The sequence below is a fragment of the Triplophysa dalaica genome, chromosome 13 (assembly GCF_015846415.1).
Source record: "Triplophysa dalaica isolate WHDGS20190420 chromosome 13, ASM1584641v1, whole genome shotgun sequence".
Taxonomy (NCBI): Eukaryota; Metazoa; Chordata; class Actinopteri; order Cypriniformes; family Nemacheilidae; genus Triplophysa; species Triplophysa dalaica.
Window position 1 is genome coordinate 5,478,665 of NC_079554.1, and position 18,199 is coordinate 5,496,863.

The window sequence follows — 18,199 nt, forward strand, 5'->3', positions numbered from 1 at the left end:
TGCAGGGGCAGAGCGTGGTAGGTCTATTTAGTGGGATTTTTTCCAAGCAAAAATATTTGAGTAACACATTATGTGCATATGACCAGAAAAACGTCAAATTTGTACAGTTTTTCTCAATTGCTAACTGTTGTGCTTTATCAGCAGGGAAGACAGGAGATCGGATTCATCCCCAAGTGAGTAAAATCCACAATTAAAACAAGAAACATGGCAAGTTAAACAAGCAAGGTAGCATAAGCAGACAAAAGGTGTAACAAAGCACAACTGAACAAAGGGGAAATATTTATACAGTAGAAGAGACAAACATGAAATAAGACGCAGAAGAAATAGAAGAAATGACCCAAGGCATAATGGGAACTGTAGTCCTACAAAACACAAGCAGAAACATAGCACTATGGCGCCCTCACTTGGCGAACCGAGGCGCCAGCAATAGGACGTGACACAACCACACTTTTAACGAAACAATTCCCCATTTTCTGACAACTTTAAACACATTCTCAGAACAATACACCAACATGAACTAATCCTACACAAAACAGCCTCATTTTGAAAAGGTTTAACCATGTTCTCATACAGAAAACACACAATATAATGAACTGAAGTGTAAAGATGTAAACTCAAATGGCACACATTTATCCATCAGTAAACATTCAGTGGCAAAACTGATGACACACCAATCAGTATCTCAGGATAATGTCAATATGAGCACCGGTAATTGTGCATCCTAGAATCATCTACTGACATTTATACTATTTATAGATACAGTAAAATTACAGTACACACTATATATTAGAGAAATTTTACTATTCTGTATACAGTAAACTGTGGCATGTGTCCAGCCTCAAATTTGTGGTGTCATGTTTACAAATTTGTATTTGTAGCCTTTTTTTACATGTACTTGAAATTGGAATGAAATTGTGACAGAAGTGCAGAGGATGACATATTTTTTTACATTGCCTCCTATTGACAAATCGCTTCACTGTATTGTTTCCTTTATCTTCTCTGATAGTGGCTTTGGATAAATGCATCTGCTAAATGCCAAAATGTAAATGTAAGTTGTGCAGTTGTATACTGTATTGTGTTGCATGACCAGTTTATATTTTTGTGTTTTTTTTTACTTTTCTTGTCTTGTAAGATCATCTTCATATACTTTACATTAATGTAATGTATTTTTTTCCTAAAGCTCATTCTTGCACTTTGGTCTATCTGCAAAAATACGAGGCATAATTTCATGAAATGTGTTTAACCAATTAGAAAAACTGTAAAAACAAAGGAAAAGTTTACAAACATTGGGTTCACACTAGTTCACACCTACAGGCGTGGCTCCAGATCCTTCTCCCTTCTCAACCTCAACCTCGTCACGCGTTGGGCAGAAGTTACCAAAAAACATATTTTGGCATTTTGCTGAGGTGAATCTACCGTAATACCATGGCAGACAAAGGACCTATCTTGACATCATTCATAATTTTTTACTTGTCGATCGGAGCAGCGATATTTCAGATCCTCGAGGAACCGTGGTGGAAATCAGCAGTACAGACTTATGAAAACCAAAAGGAAGACATATTAAAGAATTATTCATGTTTAACAAAGGATGATTTGGAGCATATAATTAAGGTAAGTTATACGTTATACCAAAACATCAGTTAGAAAAAGATTCGGCGAATTGTTGGTGGTGATTGTGACGGAGATAAGTGTTTACTGAAGTCAATGCTGATGTAAAAGTCTTTAAAAAATCTATGGAGCGCGTAAAACTTATCGTTTCTCGATAAAACGCAAACAAACACTACCATTTATGTTAACTTTTAGATTTAAAACGAACGGGTTTGATTGCGATTGTCGAATAAACAATAAAACAGTATATGGAACATGTTTAAATGAAAAAAGCCATCCTGTGTACAAGCAGAGACCGATGTAAAGTTGACTCGACGTTGGATGTTAGGCGGATATTCAGCAGCGAAAAAACGTCGATAGATCTTTGGTGGATAAGTATACGTGAATTAAAATTGGCTTATTCTAAACTATTAAAACTTAGAAAGACAGATAGCTTATTTATGCGATCCACAGGTTACACTCTGTCCATTAGTCCGGTAGGGAACGTCTGCAAACTACATGAAACGGAAAAAATATCAATGGTTTCCCATTAGATTTTCATTGTTATTAAAAAACAAGAATTCATGTTGCAGGAAAGTTTTTAAAACATACAAACACACTGGTAGAGTATTTTATTTAAAAAACAAAGTCGTACTAACACTGTGATGGGGCATTTTCCAAACGGAAGTGAGCATCCCAATGACCTATTACAGGGGTCAGGAACCTTTTTTAACCAAATTCAATTTTGCAAAAGAGTCATTACAGTACTATATATATATATATATACATGTGTGTTTGTATATGTGTATGTATATGTAGGTATATGCAAAATGAGAAAAAAATCCAACATCATGTTTTTATTGTGTTATATTGTGTTAGTTAGCTGTATTATTTTTTGTTATTATGGCTTAAATCAAAAGAAACAAACTGCAGTTTGATTGATAATAATTGGAATGCGCAATAAAAAAATATCTTTTTAAAAATATTAAAAAAAGGGGTTATCTTATTTTGGAACCAAACTGTTCATATATATATTCGATAATATAACATGTCCTCCAACAACTCAAAACAGTGAAACAAACGAAGCAGTTCATACATCTGGGGCTCTCCATTAACATCTCAGGAATTCTGTGGCACTTCAATCAATAATTTTTTTCTTAATTATTTTTCAGAGGGTGTTTTTTTCAGATTTTGTTTATTATTCATTTCACAACAACAGAGACACCAAACAAATAGAAATAGAGCAATTGAAAAAACATAGGATTGAACCCATTAAGGAACACAATGCGTTTCACATATAAATCCACAACTTCTTCAGACCGTTCAGATTATACCATAAGTAAAGGCAATGAACATAAAAAAATATATACAATAAAATAAAAAATAATCATAGTAAATAAATAAACAATAAGATTAATAATTATAAGAATTATAATAATAATAATAAATAATTATAAAAAATAAAAAACACGCTACATAAACGTCAAGACTCTCCTCCCAATGCAGCTCTCTACTTCCTAAGTGTCTAATTCCCTATGGACACCCTTAAATAGGAGTCAATTTAGTATAACCCAGATTACAGATATGAATGTCACTTTTTCCAAACAAAACCACCCTTAAAAATAATCACTAGTAAACTTAGCATCCAAAACAATGTCTTTTGAGGGCAAGCCGACCAGGAAATACCACGAGATCCCAGATTCTTGAGATGGCTGGACAAAATGTTGAATCTGAAGGTAGAATAAAATTTTTTGCGTTTAAGCTTAAACTTTTCCTGTAGTTGGCGGAAAGTCATTAAGGAAGTGTCACAATATAAATTCCCAATCATCTTAATCCCCAATGTATGCCATCTGTGAAATATAGATTTTTGTACCACGGGGAGAAAGTCTCTAATGTGAATTAAAGGTGTCCGACTTCTACCTGCAAAAGCCATCATGTCCTCCCACACTTTTACTGTATTAAATAAGATAGGGTTGATTCTTATTTTGGGCATAGACGTAAGACCCTTATTATTCGTAAGCAGACTTAATAAAGAAAAAGGCATCCTCACACATCCTCGCAAGGTTAAGATGAGATTGCAGCCATATCCAAAATGTACGGGTATGGCATGCCCAGTTGTGATACTTCAAATTAGGTAATGCCTACCCTCCGCTTTGTATCGGTAATTGGAGGATCTTCACCCTAGGCTTTTCCACCACCAAATAAACTTTGAAAAAGTTCTTTCCAAATCAGTTATACTTTTAAAGGGAAATCGAAGTGGTAACAAATGCATGGGGCATAAAATTCTAGGAAGGATGTTCATTTTGATCAGGTTAGTTCTTCCCATCCACGAGATATTAAGGTTAAACCAGCGCTCCAAGTCTTCCTTTATACATTTAATACATTTATACATTCCATAGTTCAGATAAATCAGGTGAGACCTGGATTCCCAGATATAAAAAATCCAATTTCGACCACTTAAAAGGGCAAAAAAAATCGTAATAATATACTTTATGAAACAACCGTTTTGCACTACAAAAGTAGTTCCTGAGTGTTTAACACAATATAAAATTCCTGTTTTTGGTTATATTTTGATTACATTACATCTCTTTCCCCAGGTGTAACGCAAAGGATCTTTGCTTTGCCCTAGAAAACAAAAATGAAATGCATATTAAAACAAAAGCTATGACAGTGGGGTATTTTAAATCTACTCTTAACCTCATTGTAGTGCTATGCTATGATTAGTTTATTTGAATGCTAATGTGGTTATGTAGCAGCTGTGCACTTTGGTGGTGCTAGGCTAACCAATTAACCAACGTATCTTAGCTCTCTGTGCAGTTTGTTCGTGCTAGGTAAGTAACTAACGTTCACTTTAGCTAACGTCAGCTACTATAGATAGCGGTGTTGTGCAACAGTAAGCTAGCTTCAATTTAAGCCAACATTAGACGACAACTAACGTTAGCTAAACACAGCGGTCTAGGCGCCAATAGCTACCTAGCAAAAACAAACTGCACGGAGAGCTAAGATAGTTAGCTAGCACCACCAAAGTGCACAGAGCTCAAGCTACACTACACAAACATGTAATTATTTTAGCCAACGTTAGTACTTGTTATTTTCTCCTTCACGAGTGAAAATGGGGTGCCTCCGCTTCATAAGCTCCGACATTGCTGTTGTGCTGGTGTGGTATGCCAACTCCATTTGGCAAAGAGCGCAAATAACGACACCTTTACGTTTGGGACTAAATTTGAAGTATTCCCATACCAATGTTTTGGTCTCCCACGTGTGTGTGGCGAGCTGCTGCGAAGCGTCGACGCAAAATATGACGTCAACAATTTTTTACCGTTCGTAATCACACAAGCAGTCAGAGAACAATAAAGCGTTTGTATCCACTCTACAAAACCCCGGCCTAATTTAAATTTGTCCAGAACCTCAAACATGTAAACCCATTCTATGCGATCAAACACCTTTTCTGCATCTAAGGAGATGGCAAGAACCCACGTTTTGAAAATTTGTGAAAACAGTATTACATATAATAATCTCATGATGTTAGAATAACACCATCTCTGACGAATAAAGCCTTTCTGGTCTGGGTGTTATAACTTAGGAAGGTATTAGTCAAGTCTCTTCGCTAAGATCTTAGACAGCAACTTAAAATCCACATTTATCAAGCAAACCGGCCTGTATGAACCGTATTCGTCAGGATTTTTTTTTTTTGGATAAGTGGAATATAGGCCATCTTCAACTTATTGAAGAGACTGCCCTTCTCAATTGAGTCCATGTACAAGTCTGTTAATTGTTCTGAAATAAATGTGCACATTTTCTTGTAAAATTCTGCGCCAAACCCATCAGGGCCTAGGGCTTTCCCACCCTTTAAGGATTTTATTGCTTCCACCACCTCTTCCTGTGTAATTAGTCTATCCAGGTCTGCCCTCTGATTCTCAGTTAGGCAAGGGAGGTTAGTCTGTTCTAAAATTTCTAACAAATTTCGGGTCACTCAGCAGAAATGGTTGAAAACGCCAGTGAAGGGAGGCAGGGTCATAGTAGGGTGTGGAAATGAATGCCCAAACTGGGTTGTGATCCGATATAGAGCACACGCCAGTGTCACACCATTTTACTCCGTCCAACTTTTGCCTGGAAATAAGTAGAAAGTCTATTCTAGAGGACATCATATGCTGACGAGAATAAAATGTAAACTCTCTATCTTTTGGGTTTATGACTCTCTATGTATCAAATAGGCCCAAGTCCTCACAAAGTTGCTTCAATCTAGTGGTTTGTCTCGAAATAGGTGTATGTTTAGGTGGGCTTAGGTCCCATTCGGGATTGACAACACAATTTAAATCTGCCCCGAGAAGTATTCAACCAACTGAAAATGATGAAATATCAGCAATTAAATCAGAAAAAAAGCTGCCAAACAAAAATGAAACGTCCCCTCCCATCTCTCTTCATGTCCTCAAGTTTGAAATTTAACTTCTTATGAATCAGGATGGCTGTCCCCCCTACTGTGAGAATTAACAAAGAGAAAAATACCTGACCGACCCAACCTCGCCTGAGCTTTCCTGAAGGAAAGCAATCTGAGCCTGTTCTTTTTTGTACATCCCGCACTTGGATGTACTGCTGGCGGAGTTTCTTTACCTTAACCCGGCACTGTTCCACAGATCCGTTAAATCCCCTTCCCTGAGTTGTTTGCTAAACCATGAAAATATCTTGCTGCTCGTGAGTTTTCGAAAGTTGGGATGTAATAGGAATGTGCACGAATGTTCAAATATTCGATCTACGATAACTATAAAAAATTAAAATATGCTATTCAAATGTATTTTTCATATGAATAAAAACTGTGTAACCACAGGGATAAGTTTCCGCTACAGAAGACCTTAGAGTTCTCACATCTTATTTAATGCTTCTTCAATTATCTGTAATGATTTTATAATATACAATTTTTTTTTATGTTTTCCTTAACCTTTGTTCACTCAGATCGCAAGCTAGTTTTAATATAAGTTTACACACCGGATGCCTTGTTCTCATGTTATGCTCAACTCACATATTAAAAGACTGGTGAGACACAGAGTTTGTTAATATTACTTACATTAGGTATAAAAATACCAACGTAATATTAGATGATTAACAATAATTAATTTATTACCATAACTTGTTGGGAGCGGTTGTTCTTGGTAAAGTAGTATTCATTTATTAAAAATATATTAAGTAATGCTAATTTCAACAACTTGAAACATGAAAATTTACATTTCACTGCAACTATTGTTTATTAGTTTACCTTTTCCAATTCTAAATCCTGAATTTTCCTTTTAAGAAGTTTAAATATGGTCTCGCCTTGAAGTTACAGCCTGTAAATAAATTTAATTGGTTGCATAATCAACAGGGAAACAAGGATTACAATGGCTTCGTCTTTGTTGCGGGGTAAATTTTAGGATCTGAAAAGTCTGTATCAAGGAGGTATCAAGCCTGTTTACTTAATGTATTATCGACATTATAAACAATAAAGCCAGATATTCTTGTCAGATGGGTTTTGTTAGATTCGCACCACAACAAACCTTTTAACCACCAACAAAAGACTTTAACAAAAGACGCATATGAGAAAGGAACTCCGTATGACGTTCTGTGCAAGCGCTGGAAAGATGTAACTGATTCAGTGACATTTAATCTGGCCAAAGACATGATTCCCATAAAGACTGTGAGCAGTCTTTTAAAGCCCTCATTTTCCAAAGTCGTAGATCCACATTACGAAATACCCAGCCGCAAATATTTTTCTTCCAAGGCCATTACACAGCTTTATTCCGAGTGCCACAGCAAGATGCAAAACAAAATTAAAAACTTAAAGTATTTTGCTACAACAGCTGATTTATGGTCTTGCTGTACGTCAGAGTCTTATTTAAGTCTGTCTAGAAACAACATATTTCCTCAAAACCATACTGGCAAGCTTATAGCGCAAGGCTTTAGGGACCTGCTTGAATGTTGGGCACTGAAAGAAGCAAACATGACCTGTATGACGACAGACAGCGGGGCCAATATGGTGAAGGCATTGGAGCTCAACAGCTGGACTCGTCTGCAGTGTTTTGGGCACAGACTCCACCTAGCCATCGGTGAGAGAAACTAAAAATAAATATTGGCTCTTCCATTCAGGAGATTGTTTGTAATAATAGATAATTGCAAATTACATTAGGAACATTGAACAGCAAAATTATGAGTTTAGTTTGCAATAATAATTGCCCTGTTATATGTAATTGTTTTGTCTTATGTATGTATAAAACTTTTTTGTTGAACATCTGTTTGGTTTCAATAAAATAATATAATTTTATAATATAAACATTTGTAAATAAAATTTTACATTGTGCATTAGGTTAAATCAAATTAATACATTATTCTTTTTTATTAGAAAAAAGTGCCAAAGACCCTCGCGTTGAACGCATAACATCAGTCTGCAAGAAAGTCGTCAGTACATTCTCCTTCAGCTGGAAGAAAAAGATGGACTTAAGTAATGCTCAAACTGAGCTAAAGCTACCTCAACAGAAGCTCATCACAGAGTCCCCAACACTATGGGGTTCGAGACTCAACATGATCGAGAGAGTGCTTGACCAGGAAAAGCCCATTTCTCAGGTCCTGAAGGCAGACAAGAAGACGAGGCATTTGGTCCCGTCATGGCAAGATGTTGACGTGATTGAGTCTGTGAAAAAGGCATTGAGTCCACTGAAAGACTTTACTGATGCACTCTCAGGTGAGGACCATGTGAATATATCTTATGTAAAGCCAGTGCTTCACCTGTTGAAAGTCAAAATTTTGAGCCAGAATGATGAAGACTCTGAACTAACAAAAACAATGAAGACAAGCATTCTCGCATACCTCACTGACAAATATCAGGACCCCACCACTGATGACCTGCTGGATATGGCTTTGCATGTCGATCCCAGGTTCAAAACACAATACATAGACAAAGACAAGATTGAGGGAATACAAACCAGAGCTTTGTCTGAGCTGGAGTCTCATATCAGCAGCCTACCTCTAGTACCTCAACCTCCACATCAAAGAGCCCTTATCAGGGTCAGACACCACCCAAGAAAGCAAAACAATCACTTGTCAGCTTTTTAAAAGCCTCAGGTGTTGTAAGTAAATCAGCAGCCACAACACCAGCTTCCTCATCTCTAAAAGAAGCAATAGAACGAGAATTGAAGGGATACTTGTCCACACCAAATGCAGAAAGTGAGGTGGATCCGATGAAATGGTGGAAAGTCCACGAGGCAAACTTTACAAGAGTTAGCCAACTTACTAGAAAGTATTTATGCATTCCAGCCACAAGTACTCCCTCACAACTCTTAAGCCAGATAAAGTGAATCAACTGGTTTACCTTTCTAAAAATGTGTGACTGTGATTAGTTATACTGTGTGTTCTTTTAGAAATTGATAGGTTCCAAAGCTACTTAGTTTAGAAGACTCGGGACTCAGATCAGGAAATATTTTTGTACTTTTATTTTATTATTTTGGTTCTGAAACATGTTGCACTTTGAAAAATCTGCTTAACAGATTACGAAAGGTAGTTTACATTGTGTATGTGTGTTTTTGTTTTTACCTTTGGAAGCCAATGTTTATTTTTTTGGGAGGTCTGTGCACAAGCATTTACTTAACTAGACCAAGTTATTTTTTATTTAAACATTATTTAACTTTGTAAAGATAAGCTATTTGTCAGAGCCTATAGCCCAGTGGGCAGTGCACCGACATGTGGCACGGTTGCGCATCGGGCGACCCGAGTTTGAATCCCGTCTCGAGGTCCTTTCCTGAACCCACCCCCTTCTCTTTCCCACTTCGCTTCCTGTCCTCTCTGCAACTAAATTGTACAATTAAAGGCAAAGGCCAAAAACAAATCTTTAAAAAAAGGCTATTTACATGTCCAATAAGCTATCTGACCCTTACAATTGTTAGATTTATTAAACCAATGTTAATTTTGTGATGTTAATTGTAATGCAAGTCTTGTTGAATTTACAGAATTGCATTGCATTAAATCTTAACTAGAATAAAATATCCTTGAAAATATAAATGGTAAAGAGTATCTTTTTATATGGGGACATTAGTTTGGCTGTATTGTTGCTCTGAAATTTGCAAAACAATCCTAAAACCAACTTGAAAAAGAACCGGGATAAAATAGTGAATCATGATTTTATTATTTTCTATATCGCCCACCTCTAGTATTGTATATATCTAGAATGTAATAGCGTTTTTTACTTTCATTGGTTTGTGAAAGAATGTAAACTTCTTATGTCCCCTTTTCTAAACAATATTCTGGACGAATTCCAGATTCTCACAGTTTGACTTTTATAAATTCAACCATTCGAAAATATCTCCTTAAAAAAACAATGCCACACACATCTTGGAAGTACTGGGGGTGAGTAAACTAATACCAATTTTATATTGCGTTAAACTTACACATCAAGGAATATAACATTAAATTAAAAAGACAATTTTCCTTTTAATTAAATATTATGAAAAGGCACCAATAGTGGATGCAATATTTGTGTGCATGTTCAAATATATGACCTATAATTAACAGGAAAAAAAACAGTATAAAGGGAACAAAATCCAATAAATTATAGAGATAGAAAATAAAAGAAGGGCCCCCAAAAGCCAAATTAATTAAAGAATAATAATACAAAAAAAACAGCTGCAAGGAGCGATGATCGGGCCCTCGCACAAGTGCCGCCACCACCACCTTTTGGATTCAGGAACAGCGAACCATGGAAAATGTGCATATAGGAAGTTACATTATAGAACAACTGTCATTTATTAACACAACCAGATTTCCTGCGACCAGTTTGTGGCCCAATACTGTACGGTTAATATTGACATATTTAATATGTCTTTCAGGGCATGACTCTTATCAAACATGTTAAGTTTGGGGCAGACTGGACAGTGGGTCTCATTCACTTAGCATGCGCACGCACACAAATCATGATTGACTAAAATGTTTGTTCTTAAATGTATCCTAAATATAAGAAAGGAACATTTGAAAGTACACATTAGGGCTGCGCCATTAATCGCAACTCCCATTGAAATCGTGATTAAATCAATGTGGCTGCGATTATGTTTTATGCGCAGCTTGTTCATGAAGCACGGCTCGTTGATCTGTGGGAAATGGTGCTCCATCTGAAAGCACTGTGCGTTTGATTTGCTTAAAACGTGCATTAAAAAACGGAACACCGGTCAAACAGCCTCCTTATAAATATACTTTATTATCATGAAAATACCGGAGGAGGCTTGAAAAACAGTGATAGAATGATGCAGAAAGGAGGACAGTATTTCCTGGTTATATGCATGGTACTATATATGCATAGTGCCCTCTGGCTTTCGGATGCAGCTGCAAATAACCGTATTTTGCTGACAAACTGCGCATTATAGATCGCAGCCAACCTCCAAATTGAGTTTCATCTTAGGATAATAGTTTCAAGCCTTTATTTCTTGAAATGTTGATGATAATGGCTTACAGATAATGAATAGCCCAAATTCAGTGTCTCAGAAAATAATAAATAAAGGATATTTTAAACAGAAATATCAGGCTTCTGAAAGGTATGTTCATTTTTATGCACTCAATACATGGTTGGGCCTCTTTTTGCATGAATTACTGAATCAATGTGGCGTGGCATGGAGGCAATCAGCCTGTGGCACTGCTCAGGTGTAATGGAAGCCCAGGTTGCTTTGATAGCGGCCTTCAGGTCATCTGCATTGAAGGGTCTGGTGTCTCTCATCCTCTTCTTGGCAGTATCCAATAGACTCTCTATGGGGTTCAGGTCAGGCGAGTTTGCTGGCCAATCAAGCACAGTACCACCATGGTCATTGAGCTTTTGGAACCTTTGGCGGTGTGGGCAGATGCCAAGTCCTACTGGAAAAAGAAATCAGCATCTCCATAAAGCTTGTCAGCAAAAGGAATCAACCAAAATTTCCTGGTTGAAGGCTGCATTGACTGTGGCTGCGTTGACTTCAGAAAACACAGTGGACCAAAGTCCTCTGTTCAGATGAATGTAAATGTTGCATTTCATTTGGAAATCAAGGTCCCAAAGTCTAGAGGCAGAGTGGAGAGGCACAGAATCCATGTTGCTTGAAGTCCAGTGTAAAGTTTCCACAATTAGTGATGATTTGGACTGCCATCTCATCTGCTTTTGTTGGTTGACTGTTTTCTGAAGTCCACAGTCAACGCAGCCATATACCAGGAAATTTTAGAACGCTTCATGCTTCCTTCTGCTGACAAGCTTTATGGAGATGCTGATTTAATTTCCAGCAGAATTTGGCACCAGCCCTCACTGCCAAAAAGTGTCAACATTTTGTGCGGCCACCATTATTTTCCAGCACTGCCTAACCCTCTTGGGGATGGAGTCCACCCGAGTTTCACAGGTTGCCACTGGAGTTCGCTTCCACTCATCCATGACGACATCATGGAGTTGGTGGATGTTAGAGACCTTGCACTCCTCCACCTTCCGTCTGAGGATGCCCCACATATGCTCAATAGGGTTTAGGTCTCGATACATGCTTTGCCAGTCAATCACCTTTACCCTCAGGTTATTTTGGGGTCATTATCATGTTGGAATACTGCCCTGTAGCCCAGTCTCCGAAGGGAGGGGATGATGGTCTGCCTCAGTATGTCACAGTACTTGTTGGCATTCATGGTCCCTCAATGAGCTGTAGCTCCACAGTGCCGTCAGCACTCATGCAGCCTCAGACCATGACACTCCCACGACCATGCTTGACTGTAGCCAAGATACACTTGTTTTTGTGCTTCTTACCTGGTTGCCGCCACGCACGCTTGACACCATCTGAACCAAATAAGTTTATCTTGATCTCATCAGACCACAGGGCATGTTTCCAGTAATCCATGTCGTTATTCTGCTTGTCTTCTGTGAACTGTTTGTGGGCTTTTTTGTACATCATCTTAAGAAGAGGCTTCCTTCTGGAATGACAGCCATGCAGTCCAATTTGATGCAGTGTGTAACGTAGGTGTGTGGGTCTGAGTACTGACCGACTGATCCCCCCACCCCTTCAACCTCTCCAGCAATGCTGGCAGCACTGATACGTCTATTTCACAAAGATAACCTCTGGATATGACGCTGAGCATGTGCACTCAACTTTTTAGGTTGACCATAGTGAGGCCTGTTCTGAGTGTAACCTGTCTTGTTAAACCGCTGGAAGGTCTTGGCCAACGTGCTGCAGCTCAGTTTCAGGGTCTTTGCAAGTATATTACAAAGATATCCATCTGGTCCTTTCATAATGGAAGTCTATAAGATCGGTTGCTAAATGGTTGCTACAGACGTGGCTTCATAGCTTGATTATGATGATCCTGTGACACTGATTGGTTGCCTGAGTTAAATGAGCCCACCCCCTGTCTAGACTTACGCCTCAGGTGTACAACTTACTCCCAATTGTGGGGTATGTTCAACGAAATCCTTGCTCTGAGCTATGACCCATCAAACTTCGGTGCAATGTTCAAAGTCAATGGGATTTTTCAGAGTGAATTTTTTTGCCCCCCCTTTAAAACACCCTACGCCCGTTTGCTTATAAAAGTCATAGCATACCATTCCTCAACGGGCCTACCAATTTGAGCCCTCAACCATTCATTTTTCAAAAGCACCACTAACTCGGCACTGGGCAACCACTAAAGAGATGACACTTTAAGCCACGAATGAATCTAACCAACCAATATGTCTCTTAAATTGTTTTGACGCAGATATAAAGGTCTTGCTAAACGGTTGCTAGGCTAATCTGTTTGGTTGCTATGGGCGTAGCTGGGCATCTACCAATTGATCATACTCTAAGCCATGAATGCAACGTACCTACCAACCCCCATGTCTCTATGATGTTCTGATGCAGAGACATAGGTCTGGCTTAACGGTTGCAAAACTAATCCGCTTGGTTGTTATGGGCATGGCTTGGCAGATGCCAATTGATGATGCTCCAATCCACAAGTGAAAGAAACCAACCCCCATGTCTCTACAACAGGAGTATTCAACTAAAGTTCCAAGAGGTCCAGTCTTTACATTTTCATCCAAACGGGGTTCCAGACAACATGTTTTTTGAAAATAACTTAACAAATATTTAATCAATTCAGCCCACATGGATATATATAATATATATTGATGTATAAAGATATGATATTTTATCAGGTCGTTAGTTTTCTATTTTGACATCCACTTATCAAGTCTAATAATTAATATTGCTAAATAAAAAAGCTGCTGACAACATACAACAACAAATGTAATGTTACAATTAAAATGCTCTCAAAATGCTCAAAGAAAACAAAGTCACTTACTAAATTAGCATTTTCATGCCATTCATACCAGAACTAGCCTTCTTCTATCTTTAAACCATTTCTCAATAAGAATATTGTTCATTACAAAATGTGACCCGCTTGTGAAACCCTAGCAAAAGTCTTTTTACTGTTTTCTACACGCAATCATCCAACGTGAGAATATTCTATGAAAATATATAACAGCAAAATCTTCAATATTGACTGAATAATGCCATTTTAAAGATTGAAATCTTAAAATAAAAGCTTTTAATTCATTTTAAATTCATCCTCAATGCTTGTTATTTTAAATTAGTTTAGTCTTTAGCCTGGGTTTTCACAGGGTCACAAATGTTTAGATGCTGATCAATAATGCTAATGCTAAATGTAGATAAAACATTATGGTTCATTAAATATCACAAATCTGGATAAAAGGTTGGAGACATACAGCAAACAGACTGACGGATACAAATACTTTAAAATGGCTGCATTTTGTTTACTGTTGTGTGTCCATTTTCCTGCTCTGCATCTCTGCATTACTGTTATTAACTCTTTCATCGCCATTGACGAGTTATCTCGTCATTAAAAAAAAAAATGGTTCCCCGTCAAAGACGAGTAATTACGGCAATCAGTGTTTGTACTGTGTGTCAGTTTTTGCTGAGTGTAATGTGGGCGTAATCTTTGACAAAAAACGTTAATTATCTCAGCTGATTAATCAAAGCGGTGCATTTTTGAAGAAACCTACCCACATCCACAAAACGAACAAATGGAGATAGAAGAATAAGATTTCTTTTGTTTGAAAGCTGAGACTCTGTTTTTCCCTTTGACATGTTGTTTGTCCATATATTCTTTACAGAAAATTTACTGTGAGCCATTAAAATTGAGTGAAAATGTTAAAAACCGAAGGCGAAGGCTGGCAACTTTTTTTAAAGAGGCTGGAGGCGAATGAGTTAGAACTTATCTGCTGCTTTTCATGCTGAATATCTTTGGCAGGAGAGAAGCAGCGTGCGGAGCGGAAAGGGTTAAAATGAACTGTGTTTGGCCTAGATAAATATATTAGATAATGTAGCTGCAAAAGATCAATAACATACATTTTTCCTGAGAGCGCTTGTGATATGCTTCTCCGTTGTGTTGACGCGCGGGCCAATTTAAACATCCAAAATAGTCAAATGTTTAAATGGTTTATTTGGCTATGTCTCTCGGTCCGAGGGGAACGAAGCTAAAGGTCCGTATCCGGCCCGCGGTCCGCCTTTTGAGGATGGCATCTCTACGATGTTCTGATGCAGAGATATAGGTCTTGTTAAATGTTTGCTTAGTAAATATGTTTTGTTGCTATGGGCATGTCTTCCTAGCTTAATGAAGTTCCTGGGATACTGATTGGTTGCCAGAGTCAAATGAGCCCACTCCCTTGTCTCTACGACACTGTGCTGCAAAGAACAAGAACAATTATAATAAGTATGCACAATAACAATAGTGATGCTTTGCTTTGTTGTTCTCACTACATTGTATTGTTATACGTATTCTTAATTTTACCCGGCAACTGGTGATTGACACTGTTACACACACTGTATACATACTGCCGATTTTTACTCGCATTTGGCACTCGGCTAGTGTAAATTTTAGGCCCTGGGTGCAGGTATTTAGGATGTTTACATCTTAAACAAACATTCTTTATTTTTATACAAACATGAGTTTCTCTTGGCTGTTTATTTTGTTCTTTTTATGGTGTGTTTTGTGTGTATTTAAAGTATCATTTTATGTTTCATCATCAGGTTGTAGCCCAGGCGGCTGGAAAAGGTGTGACTGTAACAGGAGGAAAACAATTCAACAACTGGAATTGGGAGAACGCTGTTATTTTTGCTGCCACAGTCATTACTACCATAGGTAGAAAACTGCATGGAGACATATTGTATAAAGACTTGTTGTACGCTTATTTTTCTTATTCTATTATTAGAGTGCTAAATTAAGTTTTTATATAATATAGTAAGAAAGCTGTAAGTGAAAAACATTCATCAGTTATTCATCAGCAGATAATAGAGGATGTCATGTTAAAGAATATTATTTAACAATCCGTCACCAGTCACCTCTCTACAGTGCAAAAGCTGACATCACAACATAACAAAACCTATCTATTCATGCATATCTCATCAAGGATTTGGCTTAAGATTGAATAAAACTATTTAAGATGGACCTATTTGCTCAACTATTTCAGGTTATGGCAATGTTGCTCCGAAGTCAGCCGGAGGTCGTGTGTTCTGTATTCTGTATGGGCTTTGTGGCATTCCATTGTGCCTCACATGGATAAGTGAGTTGGGCACTTTCTTTGGTGGCAGAGCAAAACGCCTAAGTCAGGTGCTTCTCCACAAAGGCCTTATTGCGGTAAGAATATATGCACATTCGCTCTTCTTTTGAGAAAACAGACCCATATTTGCAACAGTTTTGTAAACATGCCTACTGTCTATAAACAAAGAAGTTGTCATTTTACACAAAGAACACTCTGTTACCTTTTGACTAAAGAACATTCATGTTTTCTGATTCACCACAGAAAAAAGTTCAGTTTGTATGCACAGCTATATTCCTTTTATGGGGTTTTTTGGTTCACCTGATCATCCCATCCTTCGTGTTTATGTGCTTCGAGAATTGGACTTACTTAGAAGGCCTCTACTTCTCCTTTACCACCATGACCACTGTGGGTTTTGGAGACTATGTAGCAGGTATCAAAATCCCCTTTCATTTAATCTAGTTTTTTTCATCCATTTTATGTCTCAATCTTAGACAGAAAATTATGTTTTCATACAGGTGTGAACCCAGAAATATCCTACCCAGCTCTTTACAGATTCTTTGTGCAGCTGTGGATTTGCTTGGGACTTGCCTGGTTGTCTCTGTTCTTTAGCTGGAATGTACATATGGTGGTTGAGGCTCATAAAGTTCTCAAGAAAAGAAGATTAAGACGTCACAAGGTCTCCATTGATGACATTCCTGAAACCAATGTAGAGGTAAAAAAAGCTCCAAAACCACTCCCTCTCTCTGGCGTCATTGACATCTTTCAATTCATGTCTGAGAAGGTTGAGGACTACAGTGATGTCATCCAAGCTATTGGAGCAGATGAGAAGATGAGGAAGAAAAAACAGGAAGAAGAACTGTCTCGATCCAAGAGCTGCAGTGACCTTTTGCACGGCCTGGTGATCCCACTTGAACATTCTCCTCGTCTGAAACGCCGGTTCAGTATAAGCGCAAATATGTGCATGGTCACATCTGAAGAACCAACAGATGATCTCAACAAAAATCTAGAGGAACAGAAACAACTAATGGAAAACCATAGTGATTCCATGCTTAGTCAACAAATACCTGAATCCCCATCAATCTTTCGAAGTCCTGTCAAAAGCCGTACTATTACTATTAATTATGGTGACTCAAGGTTTTCAGTGTCAAAAGTATCAGAAGATCATATATTAGAACAGAGAAAAAGTATTGACTTTACCCAGTCTAAACCGTCCAATTAATGAAGTTCTGTTTGAAGTCATGAATTTCCAATTGTGAAGATTATTTGCAGAACATCTGGAGAGAAGAACTTAATACAGGAACCTTATAAATTACCGTTGATAACATTTTTACATCACACTGTGATGAACGGTCAGGTTAGGCACACTGGGGAAAAGGGAGCTCAAGTCATACTCAAATTGGTAAGAATTTTGGTCTGAGGTTGCGGATTCACAGGTTTTCAAATGATTACTAACTTTTTGGATATGGAGGATTTGTTACGAGACAAACAACTTACTGGTTATGGCTTTTGCTCATTTTAACATGTTTGTATGTCTTTTATCCTACTGTAATAAACTTTTTTTATCAGATATTGACCAGAATAATTCAATTCAAGTTTATTTATATAGAGCTTTTCACAATGTGCATTGTTCCAAAGCAGCTTTAAATACCAAGTGTAACTTCAGCATTAATGTGACAAGTAGTCCGTCTTTGCTCTTGGTTGGGGATGTAGTTGTCTGAGCTGGGATGGTCCGATGGTCGTATTTCTCTTGGGTGGTGGTAGAATTGCCTTAGATGTAGCTGGGATGGTCAGTCAGTCGGCAGCTGTAGCTGGCGTAATCTCCAGGTGGGGATGGGCATATGTCGATCATTTGGACCTGGCGGAATTTCTTCCTACCTCGGGATGGGCATCCCGAGGCGAAGGCAGAAGGAGAATAATTAGCGTAGTGCTGTTCATTAACTTTGCATTAAGTGAAAGCTTGTCTGAAAAGATGTGTCTTTAATCTAGATTTAAATTGGGAGAGTGTGTCTGACCCTCGAATATTATTAGGAATGCTAAACAATAAACAACTTCCTGTCTGTTGGCAGAAGTTCTTAA

General features: G+C 37.8%; 1 protein-coding gene across 5 annotated transcripts; it reads left to right on the forward strand.

The window, feature by feature from the left end:
• Positions 1-1,335: 1,335 nt before the first annotated feature.
• Positions 1,336-17,694, forward strand: kcnk5b (potassium channel, subfamily K, member 5b). 5 transcript variants are annotated; one of them, XM_056764881.1, is made up of 7 exons: positions 1,514-1,611; positions 4,185-7,664; positions 7,958-8,296; positions 15,612-15,723; positions 16,052-16,218; positions 16,385-16,553; positions 16,639-17,694. In XM_056764881.1, the coding sequence occupies exons 3-7, from the start codon at positions 8,285-8,287 to the stop codon at positions 17,340-17,342; spliced, it is 1,164 nt and encodes a 387-aa protein (XP_056620859.1). In that variant the 5' UTR covers positions 1,514-1,611; positions 4,185-7,664; positions 7,958-8,284; the 3' UTR covers positions 17,343-17,694. The 5 variants fall into 5 exon arrangements, with proteins under 5 accessions (XP_056620857.1, XP_056620856.1, XP_056620860.1 ...); XM_056764879.1 differs by lacking the exons at positions 4,185-7,664; positions 7,958-8,296 and having other exon boundaries at positions 1,336-1,611; positions 16,639-16,835; positions 16,905-17,694; XM_056764882.1 differs by lacking the exon at positions 4,185-7,664 and having other exon boundaries at positions 1,493-1,611.
• The last annotated feature ends 505 nt before the right edge of the window (positions 17,695-18,199 follow it).